We start from the raw sequence: 15,839 nt of genomic DNA, 5'->3' as shown, positions 1-15,839 counted from the left end.
GATATTTCTACAATAATTTAGTTTTCCAATTTATTCTCGCGAATAAAATGGTAAAATACTAGAAAATAATTTAAAAAAGTTAATGCAAGTTGATTTGTATTCAATTTGGAGATGATTTAATTATTTGAATCGGTGCGCATTCCGATTTTTCAGATTCCCGTAGTTTGATTAAAATACAAAAAGGATCTAGATGAAAAGTGATTTGTCGTGAATTAAGAAGAAGAATAGGTTTTCTGCCAAAACCATAGGAAACCCCTGCCCTAGGGGAGCGACGATAATTGAATAAAATGGTAAAATACTAGAAAATAATTTAAAAAAGTTAATGCAAGTTGATGTGTATTCAATTTGGAGATGATTTAATTATTTGAATCGGTGCGCATTCCGATTTTTCAGATTCCCGTAGTTTGATTAAAATACAAAAAGGATCTAGATGAAAAGTGATTTGTCGTGAATTAAGAAGAAGAATAGGTTTTCTGCCAAAACCATAGGAAACCCCTGCCCTAGGGGAGCGACGACAATTGAATCGACAATAACGGAATGACAATAGCATCTGAGCATCAATACCCCGCAATATCCCCCAGCAGTTAATTTCAAAATTTTCATACCTGATCGATGCCAGCGGCCAGAATAAGCGACAATTGAATTATATAAAGCATCAAACAAACAATGCTATAATTAAACCTCAGATTCACTAAAAACCCCGACAATAATTCTTGCCAGTTCCATCTAAAATTTTCCAAGACTAATACAACTAGAAAACCACCCACGGGATGACAATACCATGAGAATTTCAATAAAAAAATGAGTAATTAACATGAAAAATTGCGAGTTATATAAGGCATTAATAAATAATTATATGCATAAATATCAAATCCATGAAAAAGCCAAAAAACAATTATTTCAAGTTCCATTTACGATCGAGGATAGCAACAGCGATAAAAATAAGAAATAACAATTGAATTGCAATAACTCAAAAAAGAAAACAAAAAAATGTGAATCTCCTCGGAAAAAATGATGAGTTATATAATGTACAAAATTAATAATGCTATAATTAAACATGAAATTCCGTCCAAATGACGACACATTATCAATTGAATAGGGTGAGTAAAATTTCCGGTAAATAATCGAAGCTAGAGTTAATAAATAAATGCACTGAGCAAATGTCACCCTCCACCCCTCGCCCGAGTAATTCCATAACAATAGCAGGAATACGCGTGCGCCCTTGACGCTTTCAAATAAAAAAATGAAATAATAGTAATAAAAATGGTACCCTCGGCGCGCATGAACTAGACGGCGAGAGCCATCTGTCTCGAGTCATCAGTATAAATTCACCTGCTCTCCTCGCGGGTCGAGGGAAGTCTCTCAGTGAAAAAGAGAGTCGAAACGTTGTACCACACAACAATCTCGTGAAATGAATGGCCCACTGTTTTCATCGTTAGGATAAATAAATAAAAAGGTGATTGGTGTGGTCGGGGTGAGTTGACAGGAGTGGAGATGAGCTGGGGAGGCTGGGGGATGAAGTCAAGTACAGACTGAGGACTTGTATTACCTACCCTCTAGGCGAATCTCAAACGTTACAGGGGTGAGGAGGTGATAATTCCACCAAGGGGGTGAGTTAAGAAGTTGCTAGGGCTCTCATTAATTTCAAGTCTTGGAATTCGAGTGTTACTTGGAGGATTTTACGAGCACGAGTCCATGTCGAGGCACTTCAGGTGCTCTCAAACCCCAGAGAGGGTATTGTCAACAACATCAAGGGGATAAGAGTGACGTTGATGCGTTCGTTGAGGGTAAAAAATCCCTGGAATGAGCAGTTGGAAGTGTTGGAGAGTCTTTGAAGATTAGAGGGCACCTTGGGGGTTAACCTGGAACGTGAATTTTTTTGTCAGCTGGAGGCTGGATAAGACTGGAGATAAGGTGGAAATTTTTCGAGGCTTTGGGATTTTTTCTTGGCGAGCTTTGAGGACTCCAGGGAAAAAATGGCGAATAATAAACAACCTGTGGTTAATGCTGTGCAGACCAAGGCTGTGGAGGTGTCACAGCAGCTCCAGGAGGGCGAGAAGTTCATCAAGTGGGATGAGGCAAGTAAATTTATTATTCTCCGTTTCAATTTTACTCGGCTCTGGAGCTCGGCATTCTCAGTCTCTGGAGGAGAGCCTGAGTTTACTGAGGGTGGAGGATTAAATTGAGGTTTATTGGGGTATATAGGTATAGGCTTGTGTTTACATTGCAGTTGCCAAGGTCCTTAAGTTTTTTCATGAGGAGTTATTAGCACTTTTGCTATTTTATTAGGGACTCCGGGTGATTAATATTCGTTTTTATTAATTCCAGTTTTTTGCTACTGCTTTCGCGGGTTGATTAAAAAATTGTTGAAAAAGTATTATTTGCCAACCCCTAGATAATTTACTCATTTCGCGATTTTATTCATTACTTTTCGGCCGTTTTTTACTAGAAAAACGGGGGATACGATTCTTGTAGAAAAGCTGAGATCGGCTAATGTGGGATTTTAATGACAAAATATTTTATAACGTGTTTATTTATTTAATGGTTTTAGGACTCTGGTGTTGCTACGCCAGTTACTCTCCGAGTCGATGAATTTGGGTTTTATCTTCACTGGGTGGATCAGAACAACGAAGTCGATATGATTGATATTGCTGTGATACGTGACGCTAGAACTGGAAAGTTTGCGAAAATACCAAAGGTAGGAGAATTAAAAAGTTGTTTTTTTTTTTTGGGTTATTGCGCGAATTTTCGCCCTCCCTTAATGATGAATCAGATATTTTCAACTCTGAAATCAGTGGATTGATCTCTGATCGACGAAATTACAAGTGAAAAGTCACTCTAATCTGTCTCCGTAAAAAGTCAGGACAGCCCTTATCAAACGTGATCAATTTGCAATGCACAAAGCAACCTGGAATCTCTATAATTACATCTGACCAGTGCATAGATGCTAATGACGCACAGCACTAACACACAATAATTATTGACGAAATTATAAATAGCATCATTACCTACTTTACCGTGCACATCCACGTGTTCATATAATTTTTTCACCTCTCTTTCCCTTCACTCTTTCTTTTTTAAACACTGAGCACACCTACGATGGGGGATTATAATCGTGCACGTAAAGGAGAAAATGTCTTCGTTGGATTATGTATTCTCACCTGGAAATCGATAGATACGTGGGTGATTTTTTTGTTGGGGGATGACGATAGCGGAAAACTCTTTAAGAACTTCTACCATTCTTTTTGACTTCTTTCAAGACTTTTGCGCGCATCCTAGTACTTTTTGCGTGAAATTTTTCAATTAAATTCTGTCGTCAGAATTGAAACGGAAATTAAATAAACCGCTGTTCATTTAGATTTTGCGCATGAATAATGAGACCTATTTTATTTCCTGGAAACTCGATTCGTAGTGGTAGAAAATTCGAGAAAACATGAATATCGTCTGATTTGACATGAATATAATTTCTGGATTAATGAAAAGGGCCGCAAAATAATTCATGACATGACTCAAGGAATTTCCATTGAATAAAGTTTGAATGTGACACGATTCTGATAGTAATTCCAATGGCGATAAGCAGATTTATCCCATCCGAGAGGAAATGTAATGATGTCGTTATCTCAATTAAACAGGATCCAAAGTTGAAATCACTCGTGACAATGGGAATTCAGGACAGCTTGGAGGACAAAACCGTTACAATCTGCTATGCCTCGGACTTTGTTAATGTAACATTTATAAATTTCTGTGCAACAAGAGCGGAAATTGCACGACATTGGACTGATCAGTTACTCCAACTTGCATACAATTTGACCCAGTTGAATAGTAGTACAACAATGTTTCTGCAGAAAGCCCATACAAAACTTGTACTGGGGGCTGATAAAACTGGAAAAATACCCAGTAAAAAGTGAGTTATTCACTTTGATGATGATAAAAAAAAAGTGGGGGGTAAATCAATGATATTTTTCTAATTAAATGCCTGGTTGATGATTTCAGCATAATAAAAATGTTTACATCCAACAAGGAGGACAGAAAACGAGTGGAAAAGGCAATGGAGAATGCGTCGTTGCCATCAGGAAAGGTAAGAATCACCACATAAATTTCATCGATCGATAGATCACGCACCAGAAAAAGGAAAAATATAAGTTCATAGCTGAAGAGTATAAGTCATACTTCCGACTGTCTTCTGGAAATGTGAGGGAATTTATGATACAGACTTTTTTTTCATTCCCCTGTTAATTCAACCAGTGGCTACATGCCAACATCATTAACCACACAACCAGAGAAACTCTCAACAATTCCAAATTTTTACGACCCCACGCTGTGTCCTTGGTTGACACTCTCGGTACTAACGGACCATTTTTTATCTTCTTCTCGTAATTAGAATATATTACCATTAATTTGTTTCAACTCGATTCAGTGATGCTAGGTCACGTAACACCATTCTGTGGGAAATTTTGTCGAGATACATTCAAGTATGTTTACTTGAATTCCAGTTAACGTGTTGGAGTTGTTGTGTAACTTGAATTACAAGTTACAGTCGGTTATGTTTAACAACCTTGAAAAATATATCGAAGTCGATGTAAGCATTGAACGACGGTTTAATGCGACTCACGTGATGTATATCTCACTTGGCATTATTCTTATCAGGTGAAAGAAATGAATACAATCAAACGAGTTAATTTGTGATTTATCGAATTTTTATTGCATCTTCAATTTCGGATAATCCCTTCATTGCAATTCTCACTGTTCCATCCTGAAATGTAAATTTCTTCTTATAAGTAAAAAATCATCAATTTATAGTCTGACGTTTATTACGCTCTTTAGTTTCAAAGACTTTTAGTTTCAATTCGGCGCCAGCTCGAAAATTTTAGTTATTTAGACAGGGAATTTATTTAGAGTCTTGAAGTACTCTAAAACCTATCGTTTGTCAGTTTCATTTCTAGCTGCACCAAGTGCAAGATGATTTTACATAACTCAGTCTTAAATATAGAAGCAGGATGTGGAGTTAAAAGCAATATTGTCAGGTTGGCGAGTCGATAAGCTTTTCTCTTAGCAGAGGAAAAGAAACTCGCTTTTTGCCGATTCCAAGACGTTATATTTTGCCATTGGCATGTCTCCAATGAAACCAGAGGAAGCTATAAATTCATTTTAGCCCCCCTCCTGGTCTTTTCCTATTCTGCAATTGGCTTTATCCCGAATATTGCTATATTTCTGACACTTGAGAATGCCGATTGATGGTGATTTATTCTTTCCTAGAATGACGGTGTGCCAATTCAGAAATTTCAATTCGAGGATTTTTTCAATTTCTACAAGTCACTGACCCAACGCACTGAGGTTGAGAAAATTTTCGATGAAATCACTGGAAATACTAAGCGCCGACTTATGAATGTCAATCAGCTGGTGGAATTTTTGAATCAATCTCAGAGAGATCCTCGCCTCAATGAAATACTGTATCCTTACGCCAATACAGCTAGGGCCAAGGATATTATTAATCAATATGAGCCGAATAAGTTCAATGCTGGTAAGGGACATCTGAGTTCCGATGGATTCCTGAGGTATTTGATGAGCGAGGACAATCCCATCGTTGCCATGTCCAAGTACGAATTGTCGGATGACATGGATCAACCCCTCGCTCATTACTTCATCAATTCTAGTCACAATACTTATCTAACCGGTGAGTATTCATGATCCGTAATCAATAAACTAATTAATTAATTGAAAACCATTTGAATTGAATAAATTATTTCATTTAAATAAAAAGATTAATTTTTCCGCCGACATGAGACAAGAGAAACAATAATTTCTATTCGATTAAAATCACCAGATCCCCGGGGAAATAATGGAACGAGAGAGACTGTGGATATTTCGCTTGATGTAAATTCACTTTGATGGGTTTTCCAAAAGTAAAAGGTTGAATATGTATTGGATACGACCTTTTCCCGAATAATGCCATTTTTGGCACGTACGACCTTTTGCTTTTAGAGACACGATATATCCATCGATTGGACATAAAAAATTCAAAAAACGGGAAAAAACATTACAGGTCACCAATTAACTGGAAAAAGTTCAGTGGAAATCTACCGCCAGTGTCTCCTAGCCGGTTGTCGTTGCGTAGAGCTTGACTTTTGGAATGGAAAATTTGACGAGCCCGTAATTGTTCATGGGTAAGTGTTCCTCAATTCATTTCAACAGGAGAATCTATCCAGGAATAAATAATAAGCTTGAGTAGATGTCAATTGATACTAGGATTATTGAATTATCATAGTACAAAGTAGTTCTCTTGATAAAAGGCATTGTACAAGAGATTTAAAAAAAATCCATGCATAATATTGAAAAACAGATACACATTTGTGCCTGAAATATGCGCTCGGGATGTAATCGAGGCGATAGCAGAGAGTGCCTTCAAAACCTCGGAATTCCCAGTCGTGCTCAGTTTCGAGAATCACTGCAATCCCCGACAACAGGCTAAGATCGCTCAGTATTGTAGGGAGTACTTTGGTGATATGTTGCTTGCTGCCCCACTCGAGTCGCACAAGGTATTGCAATAGTGCTATTTAGTTTGATTGATTTATATTTTTTATTAGATCCCATGACTCCCCCACATATTGTTCATTTTCCCAGATATTAATGAGACTTCGCCAGAAATAGAACTGATGGCGAGAAAATATATCACTTCCCTGAGTTCCTGTTGAATCCTTTTAGAGCAGTGACTCATTCGCATACTCATTTATCTCAATTCAAATCCCAACATTCGTAGACGATTACTCTAGAGTCTAGACGTTGAGCATACGGAAATAATCTGTAATCGATATTAAGTACTTCCAATATTTAGGAATCGTCTGGTCTAAATTTCATCAATTGTTTTTGTTTATCTAGGTTTTTTTTCTTCGATTAGTCATTATTTGAGTATTACAGACGTTATGAACCGTTGGGGTTTTCTATTCGTCCTTAACCATTGAATGTTTTTTCCTTTCGGAGAAGTTGTACTAGAGTTCTTAGGGTTTTCAATATTCAGACTGGAATGATTGTAATCTGCCCCCTGAACATCCAATCGAAACTTATCAATTATGTATTGAACATCTGCAGCTCGAGCCCGGCCAAGAGCTCCCACCGCCTGCCCTTCTTAAGCGAAAGATTATCATAAAAAATAAGAAGAAGCACAGAAATCACAAAAAAGAGCATAAAAAGCACCACCCAGTGGGGGTGGAGGGTGGAGTTCCTCAGGAATCGGATGAAGCAGCTAATGCCGAAGGGGAGAATGGCCCACCTCCAGACATAATTCCCCAGAATGACATGGATGGGGTTTTACCAGTGGGCAATGGAGAAGTGGCTCATCCTCCCAGCATGGTTCTGCAGCCACGTCAGTCCTCGAAAGACAGTAATCAGGACGAGGACGACGAGGAGGATGAGTCCAGCACCGAAGAGGACGAGTCAAACGTAGAGGATATTAAAATCAGAATGGGTGATAAAGTTGCAGCATCAGACAAAGTGGCATCGACAGCTAAAGAGACAGAGGCTGGTGAGGAGATTTCAGCTCTAGTCAATTACGTCCAACCAGTTCATTTCAACAGCTTTGAGAGTGCCGAGAAGAAAAATCGTACGTACGAGATGTCATCATTCGACGAGAAACAGGCGACGACACTCTTGAAAGAACGACCTCTTGAGTTTGTCAATTACAACAAGCATCAGTTGTCCAGAGTGTACCCAGCTGGCACTAGATTTGACTCGAGTAATTTCATGCCCCAGGTCTTCTGGAATGCTGGCTGTCAATTGGTAGCTCTCAATTATCAAACACTTGATCTTGCCATGCAGCTTAATATCGGGATATTCGAGTATAATCAGAGGTCGGGGTACTTGTTGAAGCCAGAATTCATGAGGAGGAAGGACAGGCGGCTGGATCCTTTTGCTGAATCAACGGTCGATGGTATTATTGCTGGAACTGTTGTCATTCATGTGCTCTCTGGTCAATTTCTCAGTGACAAGAGGGTGGGAACTTACGTTGAAGTTGATATGTACGGATTACCAGCTGACACTGTCAGGAAGAAATTCAAGACCAAGATTGTTCCCAATAATGGAATTAATCCTGTCTATGATGAGGAGCCCTTTGTTTTCAAGAAAGTTGTCTTGCCTGAATTGGCTTCACTCAGAATAGCTGCTTACGAGGAGAGTGGAAGGCTCATTGGACACAGAGTACTGCCTGTTGTGGGGCTGTGCCCTGGATACAGACACGTCACTTTGAGAAATGAGTGTGGACAGCCAAGACCTATTGCTAGTCTATTTCTTCATGTTATTGTTAAGGATTACGTGCCAGATGGATTCAGTGACTTTGCCGAGGCTCTTGCTAATCCTATTAAATATCAGAGTGAACAGGAGAAGAGGGAAAAACAGCTGGAGAGATTGACTGATGCTAATGATGGATTCGATGAGGACGAGGTGAGTTGTTTCAATTTTCTAGAGCTTTCTTTTGTGTTTGCAGTTAATTATTTAATGTATTGTATTTATGGAGTAGTACGTTATGATCCGGTTTTCTCAATTTTTGTCCACCATCTATTTTTCATAAATGAACGATAAATTTATGACAGAAATTAAGAAAATTGTTGGATATTCTCTGTCTATGGGATCTATTGCTTGTGGTTGACTAACATATGTGGTTTGTGCCTGCTAACATCATAGGATAATGAGAAAGACAATATTAAGGAGAAAGAGAAAGAGAAAGAAAAAGAAAAAGAGAAAGAAAAAGAAAAAGAAAAAGAAAAAGATAAGGATAAGGATAAAGATAGAATTGGTGGTGGAACGAGTGCATCTAAATCAGTTGTGAGTTGTCAGCTTTTGCCTGTCACAAATTGAATATTTTTTCCAATGAAGCGAATATGATTTTTTTTTTTAATTCAGGATGAATCGACGAAAATGAAAAGACTGCAGTCCCAGGGAGAGCTGCCAACGCCAACGTATCCGTCGGGTAGTCCCCACGGGAGGCTCCCAACAGTTGGAGCTAGTGTACCTGAGACACCTGATCAGGAAGACGGTCCCGCAAATCCAGCAGCTTCAACAGTCGATAGTGCTGCTAATAAAACTCCATTAACAGTCGTTACAATTGGCGAGGAAATAGTCGCGGAGAGTCTCGACAAACTAATGAATAATAAAGTGGTGAGAGAGAAGAAGATGGAGCTCGATAAGAAATTAGAAGCACTCAGGAGGAAGCAGGAGAAAGAGAAGCTGCGATTGCAGTCGCAGAAGGGCTCGATCGATGGAGAGAAGCACAAATCAAAATTTTACACCACGAAATTAGTGAAGCGTCTCTCTACTAAGAATATGTTAGTATTTTACGTTTTGATCATTGAGATGAGAGATTATTCAGATGTTCTTAGATGTTGCTGTTTCAGTTTTTCCACCGATACGAGTATCACTCCATTGCCAGAAACATCAGAGAATCCTGAAGTGGGGAAGGATGGAGTGGAGGGCAGGGGATTGCCGAGGAGTCAGAGCGAACGATTATTGACAGTATGCAAGGAGCATGTCAATCAAGAAAGGGAATTGCAGGAGAAATATCATGAGAGTGTGTTCAGTCTTGTTGAGAAAGTGATGAAGACGTCTCAGACGAATCAACTGAAGACTCTCAGAGTGTTGCTGGAACGAGAGACTAATAATGCTATGAGAAAACTGCAGGATATTCGTCATGGAGAGGTGAATATTGTTCATTATGTAGTTTAATTACTCGATCAATTATCCTATTCAATAAATCATGACAGAAATGTCACGGACGATGTATTAAATTCATATTTAAATCTTTATATAATTTTTGAATGAACAGGTGAAGCAGCTAGCAAAAGTACACAAAGACAAAGCTGAATTAGACCGAATGAAACGTGAAGTAGCCAAGACGACTGTGGAAAAAGGGGTCAATGAGTGCACCAGGTTAACAGAGATTTATGAGAAAAGAAGATGTGAGTTGGAGAGACAGCATGAGGAAGTTCGACAAAGGCTGGACGAGGAGAGGAATAAGGTACAATATATTAAGTATTTTCATTTAAAATAACAATGTGCCAATGAGAAAATTACATTCTCCAGTCCAGATAAAAAAATGATAATCTCAAGAAAAATCAATTGCCAATGTCTCTAATGATTTTCATATTTTCTGTTGTAGGTAAGGCAACAACTTTGTGCTGATTACACTAGTCGTTACAAGAAGTACGAGAGTGGTGAGCTGCCAGTATCGCCATCAGGGGGTACAAGCATTCCTGAAGCCCTGAGTAGCACAACGTACTGAATCAACATTTGAGAAAAAAAAAATCGAAATATGAGAAAAGAACATGATGGGGTCTAGAGGGTACGAGATGTACATCTCGATTTTTATCCCTCGCCCTTCGGCGGCGAACAATAAAAGAGAGATTTAATTATTCATTGGGCGTGGGTGACGTGGATTGTCCCAGGGCTACCATTCAATTCTGGATATACAACAGTGCCACGTGCTCCTGCTGACGTCGAGGATCAATGGGGTTTTATTCGAACGTCGTTTGGCAAGTTATTCATGTACATAGCAGTAATCGAATACATTTCATGATATTTCACGTTGTCCGAAACAATTTTCGCAGTAATTTAATCGTCTATGATTGCCATTCTAAGGATAAACGAGGAGAACATTTTATCTTTTCGTCAGTTATTTTTAGTTTATTTTTCTACAGTATTAAATATTTGGAGAATGCAAAATTTTTAGAATATTCAGTAATAGATATTTGAGACGTAGAGATTATTTATTCTACGAATGAAAGATATACCGATTCTAAATAAGTGTAAACTGTTTTTCAAAAGAACAAACCGCAATGACAAAATAACTGAGAAAATATATTAACGATTGCGCTTCACCTTGTTGTTATATACATAAGACGTTATTTACTCAAGGAATAATGATACAAATGGATTCTAATTGCGTCCTAAATTTGAATATTCATGGTTCTTTTTTATTGGGGGTAGTTGACATTTTTTTCTGATTGAGGGGAGACGAGTCAGGAACACTAGGAGATTTATTACTCGATACAGGCTTACATCCTCAGATGATTCAATTGCAGATTGTTGAGTAAAATAGAAAGGGCATAATTAACTGGATTATGAGTTGGATGGTAATGGCGAATTTTCCAGATTTTTATTTTTCATTTGGAAGTAGTGAGAGGGATCTTGCGAATATCTGATTATTTATTTATTTATTCAATTGCGATATTTATGGGAGTCTATGTATTTAGGGAGTAGTGAGTATGAAGAATAAGCTGATATAAGAATTAACGACAGCTCTGAAGGAAGACAATCAAATAAAATCAATGAAATTAATGAAAATGTTACACACTGTAAGGCATTCTTGGGATTTAAATGTCCCTCGTTGTTTCTAATTTCAATGATGACGAAAATTGAATTCATATAATGGAATCCTCATTAATCTAATATTGAATATATTAATATACCGTAAACATCGTATGATCGCGTTGTTACCTTTACTTGTTCTCCTCCTTTCCGGCTGGAAAACGATTTTCTAGGGATAGTATTTGCATTTAGAACAATTCGAGCGATAATTGTGTGGATTTAAATTGATAAATAAGTGAATGATAGAGTAATCATCTTCTGATACGTGGATTGTCGTCAGGGAGTTCTCAACGCAAATAACTTTCATTTATTTCGAGTGGGGATTTGTGATACTAAAGGATCTCAAAGCAATCGTAGGATCGAAATATAGGAATCTAACGGTTGAACATTTGGGGAGGGATGGCTATAAAGTCATAGAAACATTTTAAATGATACAATCGTATGAAAGTTGACTGATACTTGATAAATTAATAATAAAATTCTGGATGATGGGAATATTGAGGAATTTATTTATTTGGAATTACTATCAAAATTTTTTCATTCACTGGGCAAATAATGAATGATAATTGTTTGAGGGGGAAAAAAAATCAGGAGTTGTCGATTTCAACTGATCTCTTAAGTCCATCAATCCGTTATTACTTAAGATTGCATTTTCATAGGATAGTGTATATTGTAAAAAAAATTGTAATTAAGAGATCAAGTGCAAGTGAAAATAATCAGTGTATTCTTTCTCCGATGAAAGTCATGAGCAGTCTCAATGAAACGATCATTTTTTAATAATTATGAATTGTCAAGAAATTCACATTGAATAACGGAAATTATTTTTTAATGTTAAAATTAAGAGGAATAATCGAGGATTCAGCGAGATTGAGATCGATAGCGAATACTGGCAATTTCAAATTCAAGGCTGCAACCTATGAAAAATTATGAATTAAGATTCAATCAAATAATCGAATGAAAACTGTAATTAAAGAATAATTTTGAATATTAGGCTCCACGTGGATATACTATAAATATACAGATATATGTATACCTATAAGAAGGAAACAATAGAGATTATTATATTCGCGTTGATGAACAAAATGATTATGTGTTGTTGCTGTTGATGTTGTTTGATGATAAATGTAGCTGAAGTCGAAGTAGATAGATGAAAATATTTGGTGACTGTCATTGATCATGTGAATAGTGGTATAGAGGAATTTTAAAAAATGCTATTTTGTGCTGGAGGGTGAGTTGAACACGAGAGTATAAAACCAACTTCCAGAATCCAATAATTGATAGGATAGAAAAATAATAAGTGATTGTCTCTGAGTGTACATCAAGAGATTGAGGATAAAACTTTATGAGTCCCTCAGTTCTGAAAAAAAACTGAAAATAATGGAATTTACGTTCCATTTGACACCATTGGTCTTCCCATTTGATAAAAATTCCGTAAATCTTCCTTCACAAATTGTAATATTTTTTGCCCCTCACGAACGGACGAGACCGGGAATAACCGCGAAAAATCCAACAGATATTTATTGATGTTTATATGGATTTCGATTGGAAAAAGTATCAGGTTGTCTCCAGGCAACTTTCACAGAAGTCATCTGCCTGATGTCTGAAGTGTTCATTTACCCAGTCACTAGCTCGAATGAAGCTGCAGGTAGATGACTCAACTGAACTCAATGAGGATTCTATTAATCAGAAAATTTCATGGTGCCACATTGATGATTTATCGATCAATGGTACAGTTTGTGTTCTAGGTGTAAGTGTAGTTGAAACGGCCTACAGACTAATCGTAGCTAATACTTTATGAAAAAAAAGCTGAAATAATAGAATCTCTTCCATTTTGAACAAATACATTAAATAAATTTGGGAATCGAACAAAAAATATTGCTACAACGATCTTCTGTACCTGATCGATGCCAATTTAAATATCAAGTCGTATAGTTTTTGAAGGAGAAGATATGACAGAGATAAAACCAAAGTAACAACGAGGACAGATAATTGTGGTATGGAAATCTATAATTTAGGTATCGACTATGCGCCAGGGTTATTCGGTCAGGCATTATTTTTCCATTTTCGGAGTCACTTTGATTCAAAAAAAAGGCGAGGAATCTTTTTAAGCTGCGAAAAATTACGTTGCTATGGGCAGAGTATATCCATAACTTTGAGGGAAGATGCCCTTCAAGACTCTCTGATAGTATCGAAGCTACGAAGTCTCTCTAGATACTTAAATGATAAAATGGGAGGTGATGAAAGGCAAAATAGAGAGGGGTATTCAAGTAATAATGAGTAATGAGTACCGGATGAGAACTCTGTATTTATCGGGATCTGAGGTGATACGAGGGTCTTCATTATAAAATATAATTCTTAACGTCGATGTTGCATCAGCTCATTTGTGGGAGATGCGCACATTTTTTATGAAAGATTTTAATGAAGTCTTTCAGTTTAATGAAGAATATTTGCTCCTTTATTTCATGGTTTTTATTCTCAACTCGAGAATTTGAACTCGATAATTTTCTTGCTCCTTTCCCTCATTTTTAAGTGTTGATTTATTATTGTTAGACTGTTGTCGAAGTCTCAAAACTATTTGTTACTGTTCCATCGTACAATTGATCATTTTATGACGAATAATTCTGTTAACACGTGAAAATGGTTGGCGTTAGATAAATGCGTGTGTGATACGTACATTTACAAGGAGTAAGCAATGCTCTGAATTAATCTTGTAATTTTTCGATTACGATGTCGTACCGTCGATAGCTCCATTTTGTTGACTTCCATTTTGTTTTATTGTTTTCTGATTGGGAGGTAATTTAATTAGACAATAACAATCTGTCCTGTTGAATTCTGTTTTTAGCGTTTATTTTTTTTTCAAAGGAATGAAGTTATTGTACCAATCAGAAAAATCGAATCAAATTTCCACGATTCAATGTTTCATGAGTTCTAGAATTATTGTCACGCGTTTTGCATAATTCGCGTGCATATTTTATTGTGGGCAAATTAAACGATTGAATTTTTATTCTCATAATTAATAAGTGCGTGAAGAAGATAGTACTAGCTTCAGTACTTTTTTCATTTGGTAGCGAAATGTGCGGGGAAGACGGAGAAATGGCACGAGAAGGAAATGAAATTGACGAGAAATAGTGGAATTAGATGGAAATTTATGAGAAAAAGTCGTAGAAATACTGAGGAAGTAGTGAATATTCATGTTTTAGATAATTAAGTCCCAATTAGCGCAGCGAGCGAATAACCAAAGTCGATTGATTTATTTGAAATGTGAGAGTGTTCACAAATCGGTTTTTTTACCGAAGTTTTTTCGTTCTATTCTCAATTGTTCTTACCACCTGATGTTGTTACCTTTCTAAGCTTTAATTGTTATAATATTGCCGACAATAAGTTGGAGAATGCACTTTTAATGAAATAGCTTCTGTGCTCATCTGTGAGTCCTATACGTCGGTGGAAAATACATTTTTAAATACAAAAACAATTAATTTCTGATGTGCTATTAGCATTATGTGTACGTGAATATGCCCTATATATTTTACAATGAAAGTACATAATCGTTAACCTGTAAATGCGCAATTAATATTGTAAAAACTACTCTTAAATCTTTTGGTAATCCGTTGAAGGACGAATTATCATTTTAATTTTCAAACAAAATTATCAAGTGGGCGAAAAAACTTGAGATTATGATGACAGAAGAGTTTGTAAAAATCATCCAATGATTTTTCTCTTTGACTAACTCTGTGCCTTGCCCTCGAACATTCCCCTTTCAAAGATTTTCTGTACCCGAGAAAAGAAAAAAATAAAGTGTAATCCCTTTCTCGATCTGTTTTTCAAAACGAAAGAATGAAATTAATATTAATAAAGAGATAAATTTCTTCGATGTTCGCTTCTATCGAGACAAGTGATTACGTTTGCATAAAATTATGATTATATCGTAAGAATTGATAATTAAACCCATACGGAAATAACCGATAAGAATTATCGATATTAAAAATAGGCAATTAACGATTAAATGGATTTTCATGTTGTTGATGAGTTCCTGGAGAACTTGGAGAAAAGGTAGCAGTTAGAAACATTGAAAATTGACTTCCGGCTTTTGTTGAAATATTATCTCCAATGTATTCTATTAATTCTGTGGATGCATGACATTTTTTAACAACTTTTGTTTGATTATTCTTTCTAAGTTTTAGCAGGATTGTCTGATTTAGCAAATTATTGTTCATCTGATGTCATTTTCCGAGATGAGGTATGAGATTTCGGGAGTCGGAGTGAATGAGATAAATCCAATCAGTGTTTAATTAGATCGATAGACCACTATTGTAGTACCGACTGTTTTTTCTAGTGACTTAGAATAGTAAAATTGTTACCGGCAATATGAAAAGAAAGAAAAAACTAATGTTGTAAGACTATTATGTATATGACTATTATGATGATCTGTGGATAATAACGAAATATATAAATGGCTATACCGTACGATGAAATCGAAGTCATTTAGC

At 36.6% G+C, this 15,839-nt stretch overlaps 1 protein-coding gene across 3 annotated transcripts; it reads left to right on the top strand.

The window, feature by feature from the left end:
- Positions 1-886: 886 nt before the first annotated feature.
- Plc21C (Phospholipase C at 21C) lies at positions 887-15,816 on the top strand. 3 transcript variants are annotated; one of them, XM_011302153.1, is made up of 13 exons: positions 887-2,078; positions 2,552-2,698; positions 3,633-3,904; positions 3,994-4,078; positions 5,257-5,674; positions 6,044-6,164; positions 6,341-6,536; positions 7,087-8,433; positions 8,770-8,814; positions 8,893-9,314; positions 9,384-9,684; positions 9,812-10,003; positions 10,145-15,816. In XM_011302153.1, the coding sequence occupies exons 1-13, from the start codon at positions 1,977-1,979 to the stop codon at positions 10,265-10,267; spliced, it is 3,771 nt and encodes a 1,256-aa protein (XP_011300455.1). In that variant the 5' UTR covers positions 887-1,976; the 3' UTR covers positions 10,268-15,816. The 3 variants fall into 3 exon arrangements, with proteins under 3 accessions (XP_011300455.1, XP_011300454.1, XP_011300453.1); XM_011302152.1 differs by lacking the exon at positions 8,770-8,814 and having other exon boundaries at positions 888-2,078; XM_011302151.1 differs by lacking the exon at positions 8,770-8,814 and having other exon boundaries at positions 888-2,078; positions 9,369-9,684.
- Positions 15,817-15,839: the final 23 nt, after the last annotated feature.

The sequence above is a fragment of the Fopius arisanus genome, unplaced genomic scaffold (assembly GCF_000806365.1).
Source record: "Fopius arisanus strain USDA-PBARC FA_bdor unplaced genomic scaffold, ASM80636v1 scaffold00026, whole genome shotgun sequence".
Lineage (NCBI taxonomy): Eukaryota > Metazoa > Arthropoda > Insecta > Hymenoptera > Braconidae > Fopius > Fopius arisanus.
Note: the sequence above shows the minus strand (reverse complement) of the source record. Positions and strands in the feature narration are given on the sequence as shown.